The following is a 27,657-nucleotide window of genomic DNA, read 5'->3' on the forward strand; positions in this document are numbered from 1 at the left end:
TTATGCATTTAGCATGCAACTAAAGGCAGTGCGAATAGTTACTCTTGATCTGCTTCGATTTTGGCCACAGACCGTGGTCTCTGTTTGGAGCAAGAGATGATTTTTTTTTTCCATTTTTATTTCTTTTTTACTTCACATTGTCTTTCATTCACATCTTGAATATTACATAAATACGGATGGAAGCCAAGAGACAAATGAAGCACTTATTGTAATTTTCCTTTACACTGGGTGAATGATAACTGGCTATTCTGTTCAGCTATTTGTGCCTTCGTCTTACGGAAAGGAAAATGCTGTCTGTGTAGACTAATGCAGTGCAGACAAGAAGCCTTCTGTTGGCTAATTAAAAGTGATCGAGTGGTGCGGAGAGTAATTGAGTACTGCTGAAATCACCTATTGCTTCCTTTGGGAGTAAAAAAGGAAATAGTGTTTAAAAGCTCCTAAACAAAGTCCTTTCCAGCTGGCAGCTGTTGTGTCCTGGCTTTAACCCAGCATTCCTAATAAGCACAAGCATTGTAAAGATTGCTCAAATCACCATTTGAAGTTTGTCTACCTACTCTCCCAGGGGCGAGGGAAGCATTAAAAAAAAATAACAGGTTGTTAAACACCTGTTTTACCTAGCTACAGAAGTCTCAATGACTATTTCAGAGACAGATTCAACAAAAACTCATTTATTTTAAAAACAGAAACTAATTCCAAGTGAAACAACAGTTTTGTCAACCATACTGGTAGCTACTACACTAACAGATTATATAAAGCCTCCATATCTGCCACCCTCTCTCATTTACAGAGACAAAAGTCTGGCAAATCTCCCTCATGTCCACCTGATCGAGTTTTCCCCATCATCACTCACCTCAGAAATAGAACTTTCTCCACTGGCCCTACATGATGGCCCTGCCTCTGACTCACTGTCAGTATCAACCTTAAATATCAAGAGATGGAGATGGATTGTGCATTACTTTTCAATTAATAACCAATATAAGTGAGCTTTAAAAATATATACAGTATATCATCAATGAAATAACATCAGCATATTTTGTTTGAACACACGCTAGTAGGCTAACAGAAGCGAACCTGGCCTCATTACATCATGGGTTAATGCCGAAAACAACTCTAACTTTCCATGTCTTTGTTAGGAATCTCCTCATGTCCATTGTGTGTGGGGAGGGAGCAGAAAAGGCTTGAAGCAAGGCGTCTGGACTTGTAGAGTTTTCTAGAAGATGTTTCGCTGCTCATCCAAGCAGCTTCATCAGTTCTAACTGTTTGGTGGGGAAACATGGTTTATATGTGGTTACAGACCTATGTGGGTGGGTCTGGGTACCCACATAGGTCACATGTAGAGGTTGGCCACAATAGGAGACACAGGTGATCACACAGCCGTGCTTCTGTCTGTAAAAGTTCCCATTGTACTGGCCTGACCACCACTTATTTCCAGTACAATGGGAACTTTTGTACCGCCTTGCTTCAATCTTCTCTACGTATGATGACCTGGATGACTGAGAATCTTCATCAACAAGCAGAAAAGGCAAACAACAAGTTGCCAGACAAATAATACCAGTCTACTGTAACTGAAAGTAAAAGGTAGCTTCCTCACAACTTTTCTAAGTTGATTTAACATCAACCTAACATCACCTGGGGCCGTGTAACAAAACAGTAAGGCTTTAGCATGACCTGGACTTTGTGGGGTGGTCCAAACGGGTCATTTTAAAATAGGGGGGGGCACAAAATCACTGCATCAGTGCGTCATCTGCTGAGCTTTTGAAGCAGCAACTTCAATTTTACATATGTTATACCTTATGGAAACTGAAACATTTCAGTAGTGAAAAAACTTTTATTGGCCCAACAGAAACATTTTTATGTGCATTTAAACAAAAATAGGCATGTGCATAAATTTGGGCGCCCTTTCAATCACATTCATTTCAAGACCTGTAGGGATTAATAGATGACAGGTTGAAGCACAAAACTGCTTTGTTTTATTATATGGGAGTTGAGATTATATATAGTTATAATAGTGTGTGTGTATATATATATATAATGGTAGCTACGCCTGTGTACTCTCCAAATTCTTTTTGTCAGCAGAGAAACACATGTTAACAGTGAATTAAACCACTTGTATTTAACAAGTCAGGATAATTAAACTTGTTTATTTTTTAATGTAACCAGCATTCATTTAACTTAAGAGCATCTGTCGGTGACTTCCTAAAACAGCCTGATCCCTGTGCAGTGTGTAGAGTGTTAAGCTTACAAGTAACAATTTTCAATTTAGATTTAACAACATTAAATATATATAATAAAACAAAAACAGCCAGCTATTTTAGCTGTATATTTATCGTGAAGGTGAGCAGGCTCATTATCTCATGTCAAGCCGAGACAGTTCAAGACAGTTCATGTTCCTCACACTCAGACCTGCTGTTGGCTCACTACATCTGTACCAGACAAATGCACAGACAGCTGAAGGAGCCAGCCTGCTTTGGCTAGGACACAGTTTCCCTCTCTTCAACAGAAGCCTCCTTCTCTCAGGGCACCGAGGATCGCTGTGTGTCCTCCCCATTCTCCGAGGATAATGGGTTTTCGGTGCAGCTTGCACAGATGGAACGCTCTGGCCCCGTTATCACCTCTTAAAACACGAACATCAACTTCATTTGCACCCCGCCAGGATCTAAATACTTTAGACATGAAGTCTTGCAGTTCTCCCCTCATCTGAGATTAGTGATGCGCTCAATGTGCAGATGTCTGGCTAGAAAAGTAGCCCGCATGTTTGATTGAATCCTACGTGATGGATTGATGCATGATTGATGAGATGTTTCTGTGTTTTTTTAGGGCAGTGACGAGGGCGACGTGGACAAGAATAAGTGCTGCACGCTGTGTAACATGTCCTTCACCTCAGCAGTGGTGGCACAGTCACACTACCAGGGTAAAATCCATGCTAAGAGGCTAAAACTGCTACTGGGAGAGCAGCCCTCCATCACAACCAAAGGTATGGCCCCTGTTAAAAATGCATTGTGGGTATAAAAAATAGAGGAGCTACATGTGCTCAAAGGGATTTATTATTGAGAAGGAAAGGGAATGAGAAACAGGATGCCATATGTGCTGTCATTGTCTGCGAGCTGTTGTTACAGTGTGAACGTGTGAAGTGGGGCAGAACCCCAGAGCTTGATTTTAAATATATATGTAGCACTCAGAGTGTTTGATATGCATTTCTACCACTGGAGTCATAACAAATACCACTGGAGATGTTTTTATCAGAGGCTGACACACACACAAACACACACAGAGGTGCTGCAAGGGAGCAGGATGCACAGCAGGAGTCCAAAGGCCAAATCTATAGAGCAGCATGCCAGAAAGGAACAAATTGCATTTAGCTGTTGCTCTTGGCACAGCAATCATTCTCTGGGCTTTGGTTTGTGGTAAGACATGCTCATCACATGGAAACAACTTTGCAGGAAACAAAGTATTTAATTAATTAGGCCTAAATCCAAAGTAATGGTGTTTTAGCCTATGTATGTATTGTGCATATAGAAATCTTTTAAAGGAGGGTGGCACCTTACCGTCCATGTAACCTCCTGTTTTCTGGATAATAATAATTTAATAATTTAAATAAAGGCCAAAAAGGTTCCAAAAATTATTTAGAATTCATCATATTTGTACAGTACATATGTAATATGTGTAATTTTTAAAACTATACACATGTACACTTTTAGTTTTTAGGTTTTGTATATATTTATATATTTACGCACCCAATGTAAAATAGCATATAAATATTAATAATTAATCAGAATGGATATTCAGTGTTTCCCACAGACAAGTTGGCAATTTGTGGTGGCTTCTTGGCGCCATTTCACGTCGGTCGGCGAGTCAATCATCAGGGTTTTTACAGGTTAAATATACACCTCTATGCTTATCTATGACAATTTTTAAAGCTACAAGAAGCATTTTGAATTTATTCAGTTAAATCTTAATTCTCTCAGTTCTGAGTGATAAGAGTGATTGCCTGGAGCTTTCCCCACCTCAACTCCATACATTACAGGCCAGTAGAATGAGTTTGCTCATACAGATACCTGGCCTTTATATTAGAGGAAGACCTTCTTTTAAATGTCATGTTTCATGAATTACTCACCAAATTGAAATTAAAGTTTTTACTTGAATTTGTGCCTACTTTAGTTCTAATCTTTAGTTTCTGTATCATTCAAGGAATGGATTACAAGCTGAAGGTTTTTTTCAATATATGAAGTTAACACTGACCTCGGCCCATATGTCAACCTGTGCTTGTGTTGTAAAATGACATTTTCTGTTAAAACAAATAATGTGATATAACCACATAATTACATTAATAATATAAATAATAGAATTAGAAACGACTAAACAAATACTTGACATTTCACCTCAAATCGCCTGATGGTTTGTGGTGAATTAGGGTGCACGATGTTTCATTATCAGTAACGTTGATGACTCCAGATATCGCTGACCGCCTTGTCTGTGCAAATATCAGTTTTCCTTCAACAGTCTAGGCGTCAGGCACTGCATGGAGAGGAGGGGCAGTCGCATCAGCTGCTGTGTGTGTGTGAGTTGCGCGGAGTTGAATGAGCAGAAGGATAGCTATATTATAAAATCACATTGGTGAAAAAAAAACATATCATTTGTGGCGCAGGGTGTTGATTATGTGGTGGCCCGCCACAAATTGGTCTATGTATGGGAAACCCTGATATTTTCCATATATGTACAGTACATGTGTTATAAACTCTGATTTTTATATACTGTAGACACTGTATGTATGCCACACCACTACATCACCACAGTACTGCACATGACAATGGCACTGTGTCATATATTAGATTTCCATCTGGGAGTTTGCACCAACAGTCACCCACCTCTGGTAACAAGTACTTTAGTAGTTTTATTAGCCAAACCTTTTAATGACCTGAACATTTTCAGAGTTAATTGCATTGTTTTTCACAGAGCAGTTGACTGATTTCATTCACCCTGCCAGACATTTTTTACGTTTGGATTTTACACAGCCTTCATCCTGCAGGAGTAATCCCCCCCTTCTGTTCTACAACCTTAGTATATGTATGAAACTCATTAAGTGCACTGGTTAGATCAGATAGGATGTTTATGGCATGGAACCTGAGTTCTTTATGAATCACCATATCTCTTTGTTTTGTGTTTGTTGCCAGAGGGACAAAAAAAAACAAAGAAAAGTCCTTATAAAACTTACAAAACTTACAGCCCTCTGACATTGACACATCACCTCAGGGTTTATCATTTAAATGGTCGGTTGCGAACTTCCTGTGTCTCCCACACTTTCACTTTCTGCCCTCATACTATCTGACCTCCAACGCCAAGGCCGAGCTCCCCTTGAGGCATCCGTGCTGTGTTTTTTTTTTTTTTTTTTCTACTTCTCCCCTCTCCTGCAACAGAACACAAACAAAAGTGGGGTGATGCAGTGTGAATGTAAGAGCAGGATGCTGGGTTGAATGTTGGAAAACAGCATTCTCACCCCTGAGGTGACTAAGAGCAGGCAACTCCTACTTTTGTTAAAATTAATCCTTTTTTAGCCAGAAGAAGAAGTAGGTAAAAAAACATAAACAGCCAAACATGAAGTTGGGTCCTAGTTTTCCAGAGCTTGTCTGGAAGACCCAACATTTGTCTCCTTGGGTGTATATTCTATTTAATTACATATTCTCACAGTATCTTACATAAGCATATGATTTCCAAAATAAGGCTCAGTGTTAGTTCATCAGAACAAGTGGGACTTGGTGTCTATAAAACAACACTGCTGTAAATGATGTCATGAGATGTCCAGGATCCTACACTGTATCAGCTGGTTAGCAGTAATTATGTCCCATACAGTCAGATAACACTAGAAAGCTAAAATCATTTTGTCTGTGTTTGTTTCTTCAGTCTGTGCATGCAGTTTTAATCACCAACTGCTCCTTACCTCGGGGTGATTGAAGTCTGCTGCTGATGTTATCTGCTGACAGCTGCTCACCTTGAGTCTACTTACAAATTGGCAGTTGTGATGATAATGAGCAGAGTTCACAGGGGGGAACAAGAAACAGTAAACATGATCATTCCAGACTGTACTGGAGCCCAACACCTGAGTCCACAGCGAGCGGGCGTTGGGTGAGGGGAATTCAGCCTTGAGCTTTTGTTTGTTTACTGAGGTTTTGTTGGCACTCCTGTTGACTGACTCATTTATATTCACTTCACAATATTGTGTTTTACTTTATGTTCTTACCACTACTTTTAAAAACTGTGTTCCATCTTGAATGTATCCTGCGTTAATACTGCCTCAGCCTTTTTTACCCTCCAAAGTGGTGGGATGGAATCATTAGATTGGCACACAAACCTCTTGTCTTTGAGTTAATGTTTGACTGAAGCCTCTGGCTAGAATGGAAAAAAAAATGAATAGAATAATTCCTTTCACTGCAGCAGCAGCAGCAGCACTAGAACAGCATTAGCGCTTGAAAGTGAGGCAGCACAAGTCTGCAGCTACTTCAGGCCAAATATACACTCCAAAAGGACATTTCATTCTGCTGCACCTGAAATGACTGTAAGGTTGTGACCAAATGTTCATCCAGCACTCCTGCACCATCCTGCTTCTTTATTCTGGGGTCTTCATCGATTTGTCTGTGCTCCTGCTGGGGTGAAATATCTTATGTTTTTAGGCTGTGACTGAAACAGAGCCTGATGCCTAGCAAGTTTTTATTTAATAGTTTTCCTATTTGGTGCATAGCACTGATAGGTGCTTCTTTAAACCTTGATTTTTAGCTTGCTGCTGGCCTGTCTTGGAGGAATACCTGATACCAAGCTGTTAAAATGTCTAGATCCAATATCTGATTGTTTGTCCTTTTTGGTGCAAACCATTTATATATTATTATGTATTAGATTGGAGCAGCCAGTGTTTTAAGGAAACCTTTTTTTCTTTCTGTTGAGATGATGAGAAAGTTTGGAGAGCTAAATTTAACATGTCCCAACACTTTGACATGTTGTTACTCTTTTCTACCCACATGTTCTAACATTAAGTATAGTATAGTTGTTGAAGGATTATGATTTTCTACCATATAATTTAATTTAATTTTAGTTCAAATGTTGAGCATCACTCCAACTACCTCACTGACTCAGATTTGTTGGTAGACACAGAGTGCAGAGGCAGTGGGGAATTTGGATTTGTCTGAAACTTGACAGCTGTTTTGTGGTACAGTAAGTACAGAAGGTGTTTGTGTGGGTGGACAATAACAACATGGGGAATGTTGGAAGGTCTAGAAGGAATCAAACAGTGTCACAGAATATTTTTTAAATGGTCAAAATGTCGATAAATGTTACTGTTTTTTTTTCATTTGTTGAAGCAGGACCAATGCTAATCTTAAGACAGGCATGCGATTTGAGAGCACACAACCTGTTTTAGAGTTGGGTTGGATTGTAGCTTCATCAGGCATTTTTTTTTTTTTTTTTTTGCCGTGCGGTGTTGTGAGCGATCACCTGGTCCTGAAAAGCTGCCAGGTATTTGGGTGAATATCTGATGTGTCATAAACTTTGATGAGCCACTTGGGGGCCCTTTTTTATAAGCACCACCAAGACAAATTCTGATGCAGCAGACGCAAAGATGGTCAAGGTTTGACAACAGTTCATGATTCTCTTTGATGCTTCCTCCACTTGCTATCACAGCTAAGGGAAAACAATGGCAGGATATCTCCTGTGTTACAGTATTCCTATTTATTTCTTAGCTTTATTAGCAATGCCAGCTGTTGGATCTTGGAGCTGTTGGATTTTTTCTGTTGGATAGAGACACCAAAATGTTTTTTTTTAAATTTTCCATTGTATGCCTAGTTGGGTGATATACTGTAGGTGGTGAACATGAATTCACCACCTGTAGGTCTTGGATGTGTCACAGACTTCTTAGACAATTTATATACTAATTTTTCAAAAGACTAAACACTAAAAATACCAGGAAAGCTTCCTCTTCAGAGACCTTTAACACACGCATTTGCACTTTGCTTTACAACAACTCAAATTGCCATCTGATGATGTAGCACTCAGACACCACCCTCCGCTATTTGCTCTCTGTGCCGCATGTCAGTGACAGACACAGCCATTAAGGATGCCATCTGTGGCCAATGGTTCAGAACAGAGGCAGCACCGTCCCAGCCAAAGGAGGGGGTGACACAGCCATCAATCGCTCTGACATCTAGCAAACTACTGGGAGACCGCGTGAAACCTCCTCCCTACCCGATAGACACAGAAAAAAACATAGCTAATATTGAAAGGTTTAAATTTGGCAGTTTTCATCATGCTCGCTGAAATGGCCACATTAATAGCAGGTCCATATATTACTCTTCAACACAATTGTTTTTTATGGTGCTCTGTCTCACCATCAATGCATACAAACTGCACGAATCAGACGGGAAAAGATTGAGTCTATCAATAACAGCTGGAGTGTGTTGTTCTTGTTCTTGTCCAAACAGCTCACAAAGAACTGCTACTTTTGGATTGAGCTTGTTTTTTTTCCTCTGAAACTGTAATTTAAAGCATCTCTGTTGTACAGGCACCTAGATCTGTCACAAATAGAAAATGTCAGGAAGATAAATCCAGGTCACCCAGAGGCCCAGGCTATTGATTTCTACATAAGTAACATCAGCGTGCCTGGCTGAGTTCCTCTGTTGATCCACCACACTCTCGGGACTTGCTGTTGTTCTGACCTGCTGTCAGCCTGGATACAAAAATTCCAGCTTTTGAAAATGTGGATACTAAAATCCACACAGGTGAAAAAGCAAAGAAAATATTCAGCATCGACGTTTCTGTTTCTTTTCTCTCCCCCACTTTTGAACAGATGGTGTTCATCCTTCTTTTGTGCCCCATTCAAACCCCCATGATGAGCATTTGCATCATCAGACAGCAGTCAGACTGTTGCCATGCGTAAGCTGTTGTTTCAAATCCCAAACTTTTCTGACAGTTAAAATGAATGTTTAATGCTTCCACTGCAGGTGCACTGTTACACATTCTTTGCTATAGGCTAAGAGATAACCCTTCTTTGCCCCTTTTTTACTAAAGCGCAGTTGTGTTAAATTTAAATACCTCCTCTGCCCCACATTGCATGCTGATCTGCATGCATTTTACTGGAATCAGCTGCCGCTGTTGCAATGTGTTGCAATTCATGTTGGCTTTCTATTTCAGAGCACAGGGTGGCCGAATGAATGTTTTTCATTAGTGCTTTTATATAATCACAGCCCATGTATTTTCATGCTTTCTCAAAGGGACTATTTTGCACATTGTGGCCCGTTTCCAATAGTCTGGGGCTGTGGGCACAATAGCTGCTATGAATGTGACTTCCTTCAACATCTGCAGCTTAATGTGGGATATATTTTCCCTGCACTGATTCACTGAGACATGATTTGGATAAAATGTTCATATTGTATCATGGCCATGGCTCTTACATTATATTTAACTGGGACTATTATCTCAAGATGTTCTTGCCCTCTAACAAATAACCAACAGTTTAAATGTATGAATCATAACAGGAACATTTAAATGGATCCTATATTTTTTAAATTGCCTTCTGGCTCCCTGCTGTTTCTCAAACTATCTAATGGGCTGCCTAAGCATTCCTAACATTTCTACCACTCATACATTTATATTTTAAGGATGCAGCCAATATTTTTACTGCTCAGTTCCTTCCCATAAGGTTGGAGCTAGCAGAAATGAAGGACCATAACATTATGCTGTTACAGTGTGATTATTATTTTATTATAAAATACTGTGCCCTGTGCTGCACTCGAATGATGGCCTTAATTTAGATGAATTGTGATTTGATGTGTGTCTTACATTTCAGCAATTTTGATGAAAGCTTATTCTGAACAATGCCTTTTTGCAGCCTCACCAGTTAATACAGTGTGGATGACATAGCTAATAAAATATTCAACACGTTTATTGCTAAGGAATACAAAAATGTCAGATCCAGTTAAGCTGGCTGCAAAAGCTGTACAAGCTCAGACAGTCACAATAGTGGATGGTGGATGATGTTGCCTCAGACTTTCATCCAGGAAGTTGTAGTTGGTGTCCCCTGTTTGGACCACACTAGACGTTATAGTTTAACCACTACTGCCATTTTTCTGATAAGATCAGTATGAAAATTAGGGATGCACCGAATTTCCGTCCACCGAAACTTTTCATCCAAAAATGGCCCAAAAGTGCATTTTTGGTTTTCGGCCAAAACTATTTTTTCACCAAAACAAAACAGGATGATGTGATGACGCAGCCAGCACGGGCTAGTCTGGACTGCGGTGTCTTCTTCTTGCCCCATTTGAACAGCTAACTAAAGAGATCAGCTCCTCTAAAGCATCTGTAGCTGACGTTATTCCGTTAAACGCAGCACTAAAGCGTCTTCTAAGCAAAGAGGTTGAGCCGGACCGCGTGAAATCATTAAAAAGTACACTCGTAGAGTCTGTCAGCACACTTTTCACTGAGATCTACTCGGATTCTCTGCCCTTCATCACGGTATTGATCTGCATTATAAAGATCATACTTGGATGTGGGAATAAAGCGGCGTGCACAAGAAATGATCCAGGCCGCGTGGATGCGTAGAACCCACTTGGAGACAGAGAAGCGCACAGCGCGCCCTCGCTGTCTGATATGTTCAGTGAAATGAGTGTCTCAAAAAGGCTATTCTGTTCTGATTTACTATATATGTGACTGTCAGATTTTTTTTTTATTTTTCTGCTAGGCATTTTTTTTTAACTTGACAAAAATGTTTATGCACTGGCCCTATTTAAATAAGATGTACTGGTACACATAATATACACGAGTGGGGTCAAGCTAAGTATTTAGTCAAGCTAATATTTTCATAATTTTGTAATTGCTTTGTTCTTTGAAACATCAATATTAATTTAAGCATATTTGCAATGCCTTGATTTTAGTGAGGTTAGGACACAGTCATAGCCATATATGCAAAGGTACTAATAATTGGCATAATAGTTTTTTTCGGTGTTTTGGTTTTCGGTTTTGGTTTCCTCATTTTTGGTTTTCGGTTTGGCCAAGAATTTTCATTTCGGTGTATCCCTAATGAAATTGTTGTGGCATAATTTAATTAAGATATTTATTGTTATTATTAGAGTTTCTTACAATCAAGGGGGTCTCACACTGACCCATTCTGACATTGGGTTGCCCTATTGTCAGTTTTGAACATAAATGATAGTGTGCGATTTCAGTGGAAGTGCTTTAGCATTAATCAGATGCCATGAGACCTAAAGAGGTAGTTTTTTTTGAGTGTAGATGATCTAAAACTGCAATTAAGTCAGGATTACAACAGAAAGTGGAATCTGAACTTAGATGAGAAAAACATAAATGGCTAATGATGCCCAATGAGTCTCTGTTTCTACCAAGTGGCAGCATCAAGGGCTGAGGAATGAAACCCGTGCTGAAATGTCAAAACTTCCAGCAAAAAAAATAGCTGTAAATGTGCAGTATACTTATCCATATGCTAAAAAACATATACCTAAATACCTGACTATTCAGATCCAGCCTCAAAACTTTGTCTAATGTTCCACTGTCACTGTAAAGCATTAAAAGAGGATATTTACATTCTAAATAGGTACTAAACTGTGTTTGTGACAGTTTGTCCCGATTTATTTCAGTAAAGGCAGCACTGATGTATCTAGACAGTGAATTGGAAGAAAAGCGCAGCTGCTGAAAATTGCCTGTTTGATCTCTTTTTTATGAGAAGGGGGAAGGAAAGAAAAGCAGAGCTCTTGGCTCAGAACTGCTGCAGATTTGATTTATTTAGAATATGATTTCAACTTCTAATCCAGATCCAGTAACATACAGTCATGCTTGTTAAAACAGGTACTTTGTATTTTTACGTGTCCACAGAAATAATCTCATCTTTAAAGTTTACAAGTTTGTCACAGAATCTTTGCTCAAATGTGACACTATTCTTATGGGTTCAAACGTGCAGTTAGAGAAGAGTCTTTAGTTAAACCAGTATTCAGCAGCAGAAAGGTTCATCTCCAGAACACTCCTCATTTTTCTGCCTTCTTTGCATGTTTTCTCCTCCAGTGGAAAGAACATTAGAACACTTTAGTAAAAGATTTAGTGACTGATCCCAGTCACAGAATCTAAAACGACACAGTCTGAAGTGCAGGTTCAGCATTGTCAGACTAACATAATAATAAATCTCCAGGATAAAGCTGTTGTGTTTGTTTGCTTTCCATTGGCTGCACAGCTTGCAGACTTTCCTCCTCGGAGACAAGGTGAGGAGGGGGGGTTGTCACGGGGAAGAGCCCAGTGGGGAGGATATTGTTAGAAGAGTGTGTGTTTTCGCTTTAATCCCCTTCTCCTCACAGATGCTGAATGTCCTCAGATTTTTAACTCAGTTCATGCTAAATAGTTCTCATTTTTCAGCATACAGATGCCAGGCAAAGAGGGGATTTGGATTTTTCAGCACAGCTCAGTGCTATAGGAGCTAGTGCAGGCGACTTGAGAATGTGGCAACAGTGTACAGAGAGGATTGCATTGCTGTACAGTACGTTACATTTTAATAGACTTTCTGTTTCCTGTGACTAACTAAGCTGGTCAGTGATGAGCGAAATCTTCACACAAACAGCCACATGAGGCCTGAATAAATACATTTAAATTAGCTTCAAATTGACAGCTGACAAAGCCAACAGCAAAGTGTTCACTGTAGTGCAGCCCCAGCATCAAAACCTCCCAACTCCCAATATGTTTTTAAAAAGGCCCCCAAAAAAATCAAATACTGCTGTATAATTCATAAATGTATTTGCATGAATGTGAAAATAAGGGCTGTTTATGTAAAGCTGCCGTTTGAAATGTAAGCTTTGCTTCTAACAAGAGTGGACTGCATCCCCCCAGAGACAAACACTAAGTGATGTAATAGTGACTAATTACAGCCAAGAAACACACAACCTTCATAAATTCATTTTTGTTACGAAGATATAAGGGTACTAATTTTATATGTAACCAGCTTGTCGGTTACCAGTCTTCAGTCCAAACCTTCTAAAATCACTCTGTCCTGTTCAGGTTTACATTGACAACCCATATCTGTGAGACTTTTATTGGACTTAATGAATAATGTCACACAAGGTGTTGATTTTGTTTCTGTTACCCCATGTACCCCATTGTTTTGCTTTGTTTTAACAATTATGCACCTTGCTTAACCAATTCCATCTAGTTTATGTTACTTCCCCCTTCCCTAGCAGAGCTGAGTCGTAACATTATTAATCTCTCGGCTCTCTGGCCTTGCTTATAATTATGGGCACAAATGTTTGGATCCAGGTAATTCCCTAACAGCTATCAAAATGACTGCTAACCTGATGCAACAGGAATAATTTCTGCATCAGTTGCAATGAAACCTAGACTCATGGTGTGCAGGAAATGATCCTAATGATGTACTGAATGCTACTGTAGAGAAGATATGGTTACCAGAGGAATGAAGAAATAGGAGTTGCTTAATCATCTGATTGAGATCCATTCAATTGTTCTACTGGTCAAAATGTATTTTAGTCTGTCTAAAAGTTTTGGTATCCTGCTCGGGGTTACCACTGTATGTGTGTTTTTGCTGTTATTCTTTCATTCCCCTCCAGCTATGTGCCCTACAGTGCCTCGGTGCTTGTTGTTTTTGACAGCCAGGTTTGCCTGCCTCTTTGATATCAGGTACATCAGGTTATAAGGTTCACACAGCTAGTCAAGCCTGGAGTTAATGGTGTCTGTATTTATGTTTTAATAATAATAATCTTTTTTTTGGTTAGCGTTTGGCTCCACAATCAAACCTTATAGCATTAGACCCCCTGTTGGCCAAACTGTCAGCTCAAACCGTGGAGGTGAAGAAATTTGAAGCCTGTGTCTGTTCTTTTTTTTTTTTAGCAATCCAAACCAACAGGCCGAAGCCTTCAGTCTCACATTAGGTGAGACAGCAGCAGAGAGCCAATAAACCTCTGCAGTGTGTATGTGCCTGTGTGTCCTCTGACTAACCAGCTAGAAGGCTGCCTTTATGATATGTGGCATGTGTACTGTCTCCTTGACTAGATGATGATAAATCAAGACCATCAGGCTCAGATGATTCATACCCTGGTGCACTGATAATTCCCCTAAAAATGTTCCTCTCAGACATCAATGTCAAATAAATTGTAAGGCTTCGGGAAAAAGGCTGCGTTCCTCTCAGTGGTTTTTAGTGTTATTCTCTATGTTTAGCACAGTGTGACGAAAGCTCTCAAATTCATCTCTCTGCAGCAAAACAAGCCACGATTTTATAGCGAACCTATAATACAGAAAGGGAAAGGCTTTTACACAGAGTTTAAAGTGTCCTTTACGCAGCAGGTGACACACCACATCTGCCTCTTGGTGATGGCGGTGCGCCCCGCCTCTTGATTTGAGCTGAACCCTTCATCAAAGCACAGAGTGGTGTTAAACAGTGTGGTTCTAATGATGCACTAAACGGAGGGAAGGAGGTTTTATTCCTTTATGTGCCTGCCAGGTTATCTATGATTCTGGTTAGTGATCCTGCAATAACACAACCTGTAATAAGTGAGGAGTGTGCAGCCTCGTATCCAACATAAAGAATTTGCTTTAAACTCTGCCAGACAAATGGCTGTGTGGTAAAGTACAGTAGTAAGAATATTAAATCGGAGTCTGATTACACCACACTGGAGGAGGCAGAGGTCGCACTGATCATGAGAAATGATCTTTGCTTAGGTCCTGTAATCATGGTTCGTTAATTCTTTACTGTTGTTTCCCCTTTTATGTAAAAAAGATGCATCCTCTAATAATCCACAGTGCTGTGGTATAATGGTCACTGTGGATATTGAGGATACAAAGTGCAGAGATGTTTTTTTTTTTACACTGTGTGCCACATGTGTTATGTAGGCTGTACCAATCAATATCAGTGTGAACCATTGATTAAATGCTAGCACCAAAGCATAAGCACCAAAGAGCATTTTTGCACCTGCAGGTCATTGTTTCTCATCCCAGCAGACTTGAAAGTATGTTCAGTTACATGGCACACGGTCTGTGTCACCTATATAGTGCTAAAGGTGAGTGGTAGTTCCAATAGACTTTAATTACAATGGCTGGGATGAACAATAATGTCAGTTTCACCTTTTCAGTTTCGGAAGGCCCCGTATACACTGAAAAATACAATCTGGTCGACTAAACATCATGAAGAACGGCAACCCTACATTATTGATTTTTCACAGCATAAGCTTCCCAAGCAGCTAGGTAGAATTTCCGAAAGGACTCAAGAATTCAAGAATTTCTTTTCTACGGTGCAGAGTAGTACAACATCTCAGTAATAAAGAAAAAAATAAAGACTGCACAGCTTTAACTTTAATGTGTAACCTGCTTTTTAGCCACTGTATACAGTGACCACAACAGCGCATTAGGAATACAGGACTATGAGACACATTGAGGTTTAAAAAAAAAAAAAAAAAATTTTAAGTCTGTAACCGGTTTTTGACAATTAATTGCATCTACCATCTTATGTAATGGTAATTTAGCACTTAAATAAATAAATATAAGTCAATAACTGCAGAAGCTCAGACAAATTAAAATAGAATTTCTCTCTCTTTTCTTTTTTTCAACTTGATGTAACTTTGCTAATGTCTTTAATTTGGTTATAAGAATCCAAGCCCGGAGTAGTACTGTAATTACTGTAAATAGCACAAATGCAGCTACTGTGCCATGAAATCGTGCAGTTTGAATGTTTGCCATGTGCAGCAAGGACAGTGTGAACAGCCACAGAGAGGGGGCAACTGGATCTCTTACAGAATTGTTCACATAAGAACATTTGATATCCACACACACACACACACACACACAAAGACAGATATGAAAATTGCAAAGCCCTGCAGGGGGATTAATGTGTTGTATCCTACTAATTATAATTAGCAGAGGCTTCTGTTTAAACAAAGCTTGTGCAGCTGAGGTGTTACATGAAATCAGCATCACTGATAATAATCATAATGTAACTTTTTTTTGAGCATAGAACTGTATTAGAAGTAATAATTATCTTCCTTTTGTTGCCTGGCTCTGTTATCTCCAACAATTGTAAATATTTCCCTCTGAATCCATTCATCATTTTGTCATCCCTGTCTCTGCTCTGCCAGGTAATTGCCTGAATGTTGCAGCATCACTGATAACAGGAGCTGTGCTTTCAGGATGTGTCTCATATGCCAGAGAATGTCTAAACTGCTTTGAGGGAGTATTGTGCAATTAATTTGGTGTATTTTATTCTGCTTTTGCACTCACTCTGATGAGCTAAAGAGTTGCTCGCTTTCAGTCCTGGGATTTCATTTGTTAGAAGGCAAACCCTCCTCCTGTGAATTCCATTCAGCTTCAAGGCTGTGGTTATAATGCTGACCTCTGACCTGCTTGCAAAGACGACTATGGAGATTAAATTAAGTCTGACAGTTTACATTGGCCTATTAGCCGGAGAGGCTGCCCCTTAACCACAAAGTCCCTGATTTAAATCCCACATTATAACCAAGCTGATGTAGAGGAGAGTGTCAGCCAAGTGCTGAAATGTAAAATATAATGCAGATATTAACTCTGCTCCGACTCACAGGAGAACACTGAGTTCCATACATTGTCTTCCCTGTATGTTTATCACTAAGGTTGCCATTTTGAAATGTTGACTGGTGTGTGGAATGTAATGGGAGAACCCTAAATGTTGACTTTGGGTGAGCGGAGCACTGGGGTGTTAAAACTGATTAAGTTGATAGTGCCGTTTTGTGTCGAGGCGCGCTCTGCGCTCATTCGGGGTTAATGCCGTCATCCATGCATGAAGGCACAAGTGGGCAGCCCTGAGAAGAGCAGGCTCTTTATTCCGTTTGCCAAGTAGAATTTAGGTTTTTCTCTTCAGGCATTTAATGGGGATAACAGCTTGTTATTCAGAGGGCTGCACTAGCAGGCAGCGCAGTCACAGTTACATTGCTGCTGATGGGTGCTCATTAAGGTCCTTACATTGTTCTGTGTCCGCTGGCTACAAATCTCCCCTTTAAAAAGCCAACTTGTGTTTGCAGGCACAGTTGACACACAGTTAATAGTCTGCATTCTTCTCAACATAACTTACTTCACACAGTAAAGCTTCTTTATTCAATCATTCCCTTAAAGTCGAGAATTATTCATTTTTTCTTTGTCTCTGTAAAAACACACATATTTTGACCTAAATAACAACTGTCATGTTGTTAAAGTGATTCTTCGCAACTGAAAAGATAAACTTGTCACAAACATTGAGTTTATTTAGTGTAGAAATGTGAAAGTACTTTAAAAATCAGTGCGATAAGAACCAGAAAAAATGAGAAAATACTTTCTGTAGTCCCCCAATGCCAGCAAATAAAACATCAACATCCAGAATGCATTGTGTTTGTTACCGTCTTACCTAAAAACAGACAAATGCATTAGTGATGATGATGTGGCATGTGTTAATAGATTAGTTAATACATGCATAGTTTATTCCTATGGGTCATAAGTTTTGTTGAAATGTGTGCGCCCGAGCTTTACTGTAATATTACAAATATTTGTCATCACCACCAGCTGTCCCTGCCTGGGATCAGGCGTGACTGAAATCTGATAGTGGCTTTTTGCTCCTAATGGTATTGTTGAATAACAAATACTTAAGGTTCAGTGGGTCACATCTGTCTCACTATGTTTCTTTCCCCTTTCAGAGGCGTCCCCCAGTCCTGTAAAGAGCTCACCTGAAACGTCTCCCATGACCTCCCCACGACAGCGCAGGGACTCGGACCGCTACTGCCAGCTATGCAATGCCTGGTTTAACAACCCCGGCATGGCTCAACAACATTATGATGGCAAGAAGCACAAGAAGAACGCTGCCAGAGCAGATCTGCTGGAGCAGCTGGGCAAGACCCTGGACATGGGAGAGATGAAAGGTAAGCAGCACAGAGAGATACAACTTTTATTACATTGGCAATACATGACATGGCCCAGATTACTGTACAGCCTCTGAACAGTAAGAGCCACCTTTTTAATCAGTGTGGGCTCATTGTTCTTTACATTTTGTCCAGCACTTCTGTGAAAACAGCACAAATAGCTAAAGATTGGATTTACCTCTCTTTTATTTCTTCCACTAGTCTAATGTCCATTCTTTGTGGTTTCCGGCCCCAATCAATTATCTTCTCTTGGTTCTACCTCAGTAGTGGCTTCTTTGAACAATTTGAGCATGAAGGCCTGTTCATGCAGTCTTCTCTGAACAGTCGATGTTGAGATGTGCCTGCTGCTTGAACTCTGTGAAGCATTTATGTGGACTCGATCTGAGATGCTGTTAATTTGCAGTTTCCTAGGCCAGTGATTATAATGAACTTCTGCAACAGAGGTAATTCTTGGTCTTCCTCTACTGGGGTGGTCCTCATGAGAGCCAGTTTCATCACAGCATGTGATGGTTTTTGGGACTGCACTGGAGGATACATTCAAAGTTCTTGAAATTATTTGGGCTTCATGTCTAAAAATAATGATAGACTGTTTTATGTAGTTGAGTTTTTTGCCATAATATGAATTTGAAATTCATTTCATTGCCATGTATTGAGACATGTTGAATGAAGGGGTCATGAATAATAGACCCATACACATACACATGGTGCATTCAAGAACCATCAGGAAGTTCAGTGTTTGTGTTTCTTTCTATGACAAATTTGACAAACTTTGGTGACTGAGGGGCTAATCAGTGCTATATGCAATTGGAAACATCATGAACTATTAGTAAGTCCTTCACTGTTGGACTGAGACTCAGGCCTCTTGACTGCAGCTGTCAGCTTGACTCCCCGTGGAGTCCACCAGCGTGTCACAAGCTGTTAATTTTACTGAGGAGGGGGTGAGAATTCTCTTATCATCTCCCAGTCACAATATGTCAATAACAATTACATAATATTATTCCAGCTGGTGGAGGGCCGGCTGCCAGAAGAGCAGAAGGGGCCCAGAGGTGTTGTAAAGGGCATTGGTGCGTGACCGCACCAAATGAGAGAAAACAAGTTCTTGCAGCTGATTGGACATGGCCGCCTAACTTGAGGCCTGATTGGCTCCGTATGACTTACAGGTGGCTGAGGGGAAATAGAGAGGATGCAGTCAGTTCAGTTTTGTCACGTTGGCTGTTGATGTGTTGTGTATATGATATATATATATATATATATTGATGACGTCTATTTCAAGAACACCAGTGTGAAGATGGATGGAGTGGTGGAGGAAGAAGGGCTGTGAGACTGCTAGGATAGGAACATTGAGATATGAATGGTCCTTTCAACTTGTATTCTGTTTTTGTAAAGTGAATAATTTTGTGCTGTCCAAGTGAATTACAGAAACAATGGGTCCTACAGAAAGATAAAATGTAAGTGTTCAGACACTTGTAAACGCATGAGCTCTGCAGCTATCCTAAGGCTACATTTAATACCATTTAAGTGGTTTACAGGGCTGATCTGGCTAAATATTGTTGCTTATTTTCATTTGTGATAGATACGCATGTGTGTTTTGAAATCTCGGCACAGAAATGATCTGCCTTTGTGTGAAGTGCATCAGAGATCTTCATTACAAAGAGAGCTTCAGGACTTTTTAAGTTGTCTGTGTTTATTTGAGGTGGAGGACTCAGAGGAGAGGCCTAATGAAATGAAAGATGAGACACCGAGGTGAGAAAGACAGCACATGCACTGTGAAGAGTGGAGCTTCTTGATAGAGACAGAGAGCCCTTGAGTCCTGCCTACATAAAAATAAATAAATAAAAAACAGCAGCTGTAGGGCTGAGAAATGAAGTCAGAATATTTTACAACCTGATAAATATTTTTTGATCAATTCCATTCTTAGGACAATTGTATGGGAGTACAACTCCCTCAATTTAATGAAATTAAGCCTTAAAATTTGGCCTAATTATAGAAATGATCTAATTGAGTCACAGAATCACATTGTGAGTTTCACCCTTCCATGATTTTCCACCTTCCTCAGCTCCACTTAAACTCTCATTTTTAACAGTCTGTAGGTAAGATGCACTCCCAACTCAGTAAACAAATTAAAACTAAGTCTTTAGGTTAAGTTGCCAAACTTTAAAACTGAGTCTGAGAGGAATGTGAATAAATCAGGAAATAATGCAGTAATGTTTCCAAGTGCCTTGGATTAACTAAAATAGTGCGCCAGCTGGAAGAAGTAGGGTGTGAGAATAACCCTGTGAAAGTGACATCTAATAGTTTTCGGAGGATGACATTTACTTTAGCATAATTTTTCCTTCTGCAGAGGGGGGTTATCTGTGTTTAATCCCAGCTGTGGAACTAAAACAAAGGAATTTGTAGCTTTAAACCCACTCCTTTCATGGATATAGGCTGATTTTTGGTGCTGTTTAAAGGTTGAGAGATTATTGAAATACAACCAACACACACACCGCACTCGTGTTCAGGTCTTGGTGATGACATAACATAGGGGTCTGATGCTGCTTGGTTGCAAAGTTGTCTCGAACCAGAATGGCAGAAGATTTGTAGCATGGACAAGGAGAAAAATAAGAAACACAGAGAACATATAATTATTATGCAATGCTCAAGTGTGGCGGCAACAACTTTTAACACGAATAGGAGCTGCCTGCAGCTCTGGTTGTTCTATATATTTTTTTATACTGTGTCCATGTGAAACATCTATTAGGTAGGTTTTTAAGAAACAAACAAGTTCACAGAGAGTGAATGTGGTCCATCCTACATCCTACCACCTGTGAGCATGGCTCTCAGTCAGTCAGTATTTGATGTTGTGTTGCTGTAAACTTAAACAGTCACTTATATCTGTGTCTTCATCTCTTTTTCATAGTGCCTGTTTTTGCAGTGTGTTAGGAGGAGACAGATTTGCCAACATCAACACAGTCATTATGGAGAGGCTGAAAATGTCAGCATGCTCGCTGCACTGTTCAGCACTTGGACTAATGAGCGTTTCTCTCCGGCGATTATCAATTAGTAATGAAGTGGCAAATCATCCTATCAGGGAAAAACAGTGTGAGCCTGTGGAGAGGAGAATGGGACCAGCAGCAGGCTTCACAGGCAGCCAGGCTGGTGGGACAGTGGGATGCTGCTGGAGAAAAGTCCTTCACATTTTGTACCCAGAGAACCGTTTGTGCATCCATCTCTTTCAGCATCTCCTCTTTTCTTGCCCACCCTCTGCTTGCCGTCCACTCTCCCTGACCTCCAGCTCCACCCCTTTACCAAGAAAAATACAGAGTCTACCTCTGAAGATTGCTCTATGATGAAATATTCAGCAGCTCCCATAGAGGAGGAGGTGCCGTCATTTCAGGGTTGGCATGTTGTTGTTGTTGTGTGTTTACAGTGCAGCTATAGAAAGAAATTGGCATAGAGATGAGAAAATAATGGCACGAGCAGGCTTTTAAGCGCAAGTGAAGAGACCCTCCAGGGGTCAAGCGCACCTGCTGCCCCTCCTGTTTTAAGCTGTAAGCACCACAGGATAAAAACAAAACCTTCTTTAAAAGGAGGTCAGAATGCTTACAGAAAGAATCCAGAGCTTTACTATACATTCATACTAAAACTGATTCTTCTCCTTAGCAATATAGCTTTAAGTTCTTTGATCAAACCTTCCCCCTTTAGTGCTCTAATTTTCTTTTATATCTGAGGCTCATTCTGTTCAAAGCTAATAGAGGACAGTGCTGAGATGAGACGTTTCATTTACTGTAACCATGAGAACTGTAATGTTTGCAGAAGTGTAAATGGGATGGAAAATGAATTTGTGGTAGATAGTCCATTAAGACACTAATGTCTTAATGGGCAGATTGTGTAAGCACTTCTCCTCAGTTATCTCTGTGGTGGGTTTAGAAGGGATAATTGTGCTTTGTCTTGAAGTTAACGGTGGTAATTTGACAAAAAAATACAGTCAAAATATAAGAGGTTACCTAGAATCTACTTCTCAGAGCATCCTCACTCTGGAATGGAACCTAGTCACTTTCCACATTCGTCCTGTATCCTTCATACCTGGCTTGTGTATTGGTGGGAAGCACATTCTGAGTCTTTTGGATGAGCGGCTGTCATATTTTGGCTAAAACTAGCAGAGCAGCATGTCTTTGTCTTTAGCGAGCACAAAGGTGCTAACCTCAACTACATTGCTACACTAATACACAAGTCACATGTTGCAGATGGCTATGCATGTACATTAAATGAGCGCATTCTGTGCCTTTCACTTTCCATTCGTTTATTTAATGAATGCTTAGTTAGCATAAATTAGCTCTGATAATTGAATATCATCGGCTGTCAGGCTCTTCATCTATCCCAGATTACGGCCTGTACAGCTGTACCTGTAATCTGGGATACAGGTGACTGAACCAAACATACAGGTTTGTTTGTTTATCATTTGTGAAGATCATATCATATTTACTCAACTCTTAAAGAGACAGAACAGGCATATACGTAGATTTCCCAACATGAGTTGTGAGGTAAACTCTCAAACACTGGGTCGTGAATTACAACAGGGACAGTGCAGTTAAAGATGTGCTTTTGTACAGAAATAAAAATAGGTCTCTACATATACAAAGAGCTAACAGTAGTTTCTTTGATACATTGGGAGCTAGCTAGATCTGGGCTAGGGCCACAGGGCAGTACTCGTTTTATATGATGATTTTAATGCAGGGATCCATCTGACATTGAATTTTGCAGGCATTAAACACTTTCTGTGTGGAAGACCTGTGCAATAAAGATGTTGAATATAGAGGATCACCAGGAGATGATTTCTACCTAATTCTCTTTATTGCACGGGAATGTAATGGAGCCCCTATAAGAGGCTGAAATATCAGACATACTGCAGACTCTTTTATCTTCCTGCATTCAGTCTCCCTGCAGCAGATGAATGGAACATGACCCACAGCCTCTGCATGCATCCTGCTTCAATGGTGGGAGCGTCTGAGTGAAAAAGCATCCCAGAGTCTGTGACTGACAACCTGACAATGTAAAAAGAGACAGCAGACAGTTGACCATCAGCCAGAACTTCGCTAACCTGCCAGAGTGGCTGCCGGCTGCTTTTGATAGCGCTGTCTTTGTGATTTCTTCAGGATATCAGGAAACATCGTTGTTGGGCTCAGCATTAACTTTACATAGAGTAACATTATACATACTCAGATATAGAGCCATTTACTATTTAGCCTCTATCTGTAAACACTGTTTCTTAAAATCTGCCTACATGCTCTCATTTTCCCTGTTTTATATTTAAACAAACTCTCACATGGGCTACTTAATGTGATTTCAAACACCAGCAGACATCAAATACAGCCACTGACCAACTTATTTTATGCCAGAGCGGATGGTATATTCAGTGATGCAAAGCAGACAGGAGTGCAGCCAAACATATTAAATGAATTACCTTTAGGGATTCAACAAGCTGAATGCAAGTTGGGACCCTGAAAATGATTTCTAGCACCCCTTCAGTGAGTAAAACTGAATTGTAAGACACACATGGGCCTCTTATGAGTTGTCAACCTGAAAAGACTACATCTGAAATTTCCTGAAATGTACAAAAGTGCTCAAATTTGGTTTCAGTTGCATTGTGCACAGGTGCCAGCTGACAGCTCAGTTTCTGAATGGTCTCCACCAGCCTTACTTCGGTGCAAGCCATTGCAGACTAAATCCAAGATGGAACAAGTTGTATTTCTTCCAGGAAATCAAATGAGAGACATTAATCTTCCAGTCCTATGAGTTAGTATTTTCTCTAGTGTATCTGACACTGTGTAAAAAGTGAATCACAGTAAAGAAAAGAAAACACGAAACTCACTTAAACTCCATGCTACATCACAGCGGCTGTTTTCACTCCCATCCATTACCATGCCTGTCAAAAGAGCAGCTCATTATGCCTCATGTCTGCTCTGTGTCTTGTTTGAACCGACCCTAAAGATAATTCAGACAGAGCTGTGCATATTCACAAAGTGCTTCTCATGAGGAGGCTCCTCCTCTTCAGTGAAGGGAATGCTTGAGCGATTAAGCAGCTGTGAAGTCTGCTTGGAAACACTTAAAACTTCATGTCTACATCTTATCTGGCTTTGCAGACTTGCTTTTTTATGAATAAAGTGAGTGGCAGCCTGTGGAGTGGACACACAATGACACTTAGGTTAGATTAAGATTCACTTTCTGCAATTATAAGATGGAAGATGGATTTCTGATTAAAATGGTATTATGTGAGTGTAACTTTAAGTATAGAAAGCTACAAAGTGTGAGAAAAGAACATCAGCTTGTTTCTGAATACAAGTCTACCAGGGGTTGTTCACATATATAATGCTGCCCTGTCTAAATTCACAAGCTGGATCTCAACCAAAGGTGAGCAGTGGGCAGCATGCTAATGCAGGAGGTGTGCTACCATGGTTGCTGAGTTGTAAGCTACCAATATTTTGAAATGCTCAGAGACCAATACACTGTAATTATTCATTGATTACTTTAGTTTGCATTTGAGTAAAATTGATATTGTTCCAAATGTATAGCAAAACCAGACATCCTTACTTTACTTACTTCATCATAGACGAAGATAAACAGAAAAACATGACATGCAGTGCAGTAGGTACACATATGAAATTCTGGGTGTTATTAGCAATTCTACAAAGTTGAACGATACAATCAGCAAGCTATCACATAAAGGCCTCCCCAGTTTATACAATAGGGTTTGTACCATGTGGAACTGGCTGTGAATTGAGAAGACTCCACATCCATTTCACTGAGAGAGATATTATGTGGAGTGAATGAGTACATGCTGCTTCTTACTACAGGTAAAAGCAGGTCGTCTTCAGCCATAGGACATAAAAGAAAAACAGGTTGATATACACTCAACAAAAATATAAACGCAACACTTTTGTTTTTGCTCCCATGTTTCATGAGATGGACTTGAAGATCTAAACTTCATTCCAGATACACAATATTACCATTCCTCTCAAACATTGTTCACAAATCTGTCTAAATGTGTGATAGTGAGCACTTCTGCTTTGCTGAGATAATCCATCCCACCTCACAGGTGTGCCACATCAAGATGCTGATCTGACATCATGATTAGTGCACAGGTGTACCTCAAACTGCCCACAATAAAAGGCCACCCTGAAATGTGCAGTTTTGTCTCACAGCAAAATGCCACAGATGCCACAAGCATTGAGGGAGCGTGCAATTGGCATGCTGACAGCAGGAATGTCAACCAGATCTGTTGCTCGTGCATTGAATGTTCATTTCTCCACCATAAGCTGTCTCCAAAGGCGTTTCAGAGAATATGGCAGTACATCCAACCGGCCTCACAACCGCAGACCACGAGTAACCACACCAGCCCAGGACCTCCACATCCAGCAGGTTCACCTCCGAGATTGTCTGAGACCAGCCACTCAGACAGCTGCTGAAACAATTGGTTTGCATAACCAAACAATTTCTGCACAAACTGTCAGAAACCGTCTCAGGGAAGCTCAACGAAGGGTCTTAACCTGACTCCAGATCGTCGCCGTAACAGACTTGAGTGGGCAAATGCTCACATTCGATGGCGTCTAGAACGTTGGAGAGGTGTTCTCTTCACGGATGAATCTCGGTTTACATTGTTCAGGGCAGATGGCAGACAGCGTGTGTGGCGTCGTGTGGGTGAGCGCTTTGCTGATGTCAATGTTGTGGATTGAGTGGCCCATGGTGGTGGTGGGGTCATGGTATGGGCAGGCATCTGTTATGGACGAAGAACACAGGTGCATTTTATTGATGGCATTTTGAATGCACAGAGATACCGTGATGAGATCCTGAGGCCCATTGTTGTGCCATACATCCATGAACATCACCTCATGTTTCAGCAAGATAATGCACGGCCCCATGTTGCAAGGATCTGTACACAATTCTTGGAAGCTGAAAATGTCCCAGTTCTTGCATGGCCAGCATACTCACCGGACATGTCACCCATTGAACATGTTTGGGATGTGCTTGACCGGCGTATACGACAGCGCGCACCAGTTCCCACTAATATCCAGCAACTTCGCACAGCCATTGAAGAGGAGTGGACCAACATTCCACAGGCCACAATAGACAATCTGATAAACTCTATGCGAAGAAGATGTGTTGCACTGCAAATGGTGGTCACACCAGATACTGACTGGTTCTGGGTCCCCAGACCGCCAATAAAGCAGAAACAAAATGCACATTTCAGGGTGGCCTTTTATTGTGGGCAGTTTGAGGTACACCTGTGCACTAATCATGATGTCAGATCAGCATCTTGATGTGGCACACCTGTGAGGTGGGATGGATTATCTCAGCAAAGCAGAAGTGCTCACTATCACACATTTAGACAGATTTGTGAACAATGTTTGAGAGGAATGGTAATATTGTGTATCTGGAATGAAGTTTAGATCTTCAAGTCCATCTCATGAAACATGGGAGCAAAAACAAAAGTGTTGCGTTTATATTTTTGTTGAGTGTATTTCAGGCCTTTGTACATAATTGGCTCATAGTAACCAAAAATAGTGCCATTTAAATTTGGCATCTGTATTTACACAATGTGGACCTTCTATATTGCTGGTTGGTAACAACATGCCCACTCCACTGAGTTGTGTGGTTGTGAACATGTAAGCTCTCGCCTGTTGCTATATTTCACATTCCATTTGTGCAGCGTGGACCAAATTAATGTACTTTTATTTTGGACTTCAAATTATTAGGAAAAAAATCTTTAATTTTGCTCCTTTTTCTGTCTGATAAGTGAAATAAATAAATTATTTGTTTATTTAGGAAAAGATGAAGCACTATTGGATTGCTACCTGATTTGACCTCAGAAGTCTGTCCTCTGCTATGTTCTCGTTGATCAAGCAGCAGCTTCTTCTCTGACATTATACTGGTCACTGAGTATTTTGTGATTCTTATTGTAGCTGCTAAAAGAAGACAAAGTGCTCTTTGAGTTTTTGACGGCTCTTACTCGAAACCACTAAATTTAGACTGCAGTCTAAGCATGCCAAAGAGACAGACAAATTGTGTTCCTCCAGACTCCATCACAGCTGTTAATCAGAGAGGCATCTCAGATGTGATTTCTCCATCTTTCTCACTTTTTTTCCACCTCTTCCTGTTACACAGGCTCAGTCACAGTGCTCAAGCTGTTGCTCTCAGCTGTGTGTTCTAAAATAGATCTATCACTGCCTTAATAATAAGGCTCAGAGAGGGTGAAAATCAACAGGCTGATTAAAGTTCAAAGTCCTCTAACTGGTTCAATTTAAAACATTAGATTGGACCAATAGCAGGCAGTCAATTGGTTGCCAGATAATGCTGTTATAGATATTCTCTACTAACTGCTTGTGTTGGATTTTAAAGCACAATCTACTCGTGTTTAATGCTTCTATGGGAGGGAAAACACTTTTAAGTGATGATTTCATTCTTAAGGTCTGTTTCACAAAGCAGTCCATTATAATAATACCCACAGTTGTGCCCTAACAAACAATTTGTTTCATGACAAATTCTGATTTAGTGTTTGCTCCTTCAGCCAGAGCAGGAACAGGCTAAATGTAGAGCGTGTGAGCAGGGCAGATGGCTGCGGTTAATTTAGCATGAATCCCCGGACCAGCACCACCTTGTTCCCTGCTTATAAACAGTCCGCACAGAGGACTGCACTGCTGATCAGTCATACTGCCACCCAGCACCCTCCCGACGGTTTAGGCAATAGGTCTCAATTAGCCGAAAGACAACAAGAGATTTACTACAGACC

At 40.3% G+C, this 27,657-nt stretch overlaps 1 protein-coding gene across 1 annotated transcript in view; it reads left to right on the forward strand.

Moving 5' to 3' along the window:
- The window catches only part of zmat4a (zinc finger, matrin-type 4a), an 84,028-nt gene that overhangs the window by 52,480 nt on the left and 3,891 nt on the right, over positions 1-27,657 (forward strand). Inside the window, 2 exon segments of the mRNA XM_028413878.1 lie at positions 2,818-2,974; positions 17,670-17,891. Of these exon segments, the coding sequence (XP_028269679.1) occupies positions 2,818-2,974; positions 17,670-17,891 (379 nt within the window).

The sequence above is a fragment of the Parambassis ranga genome, chromosome 9 (genome assembly GCF_900634625.1).
Source record: "Parambassis ranga chromosome 9, fParRan2.1, whole genome shotgun sequence".
Taxonomy (NCBI): Eukaryota; Metazoa; Chordata; class Actinopteri; family Ambassidae; genus Parambassis; species Parambassis ranga.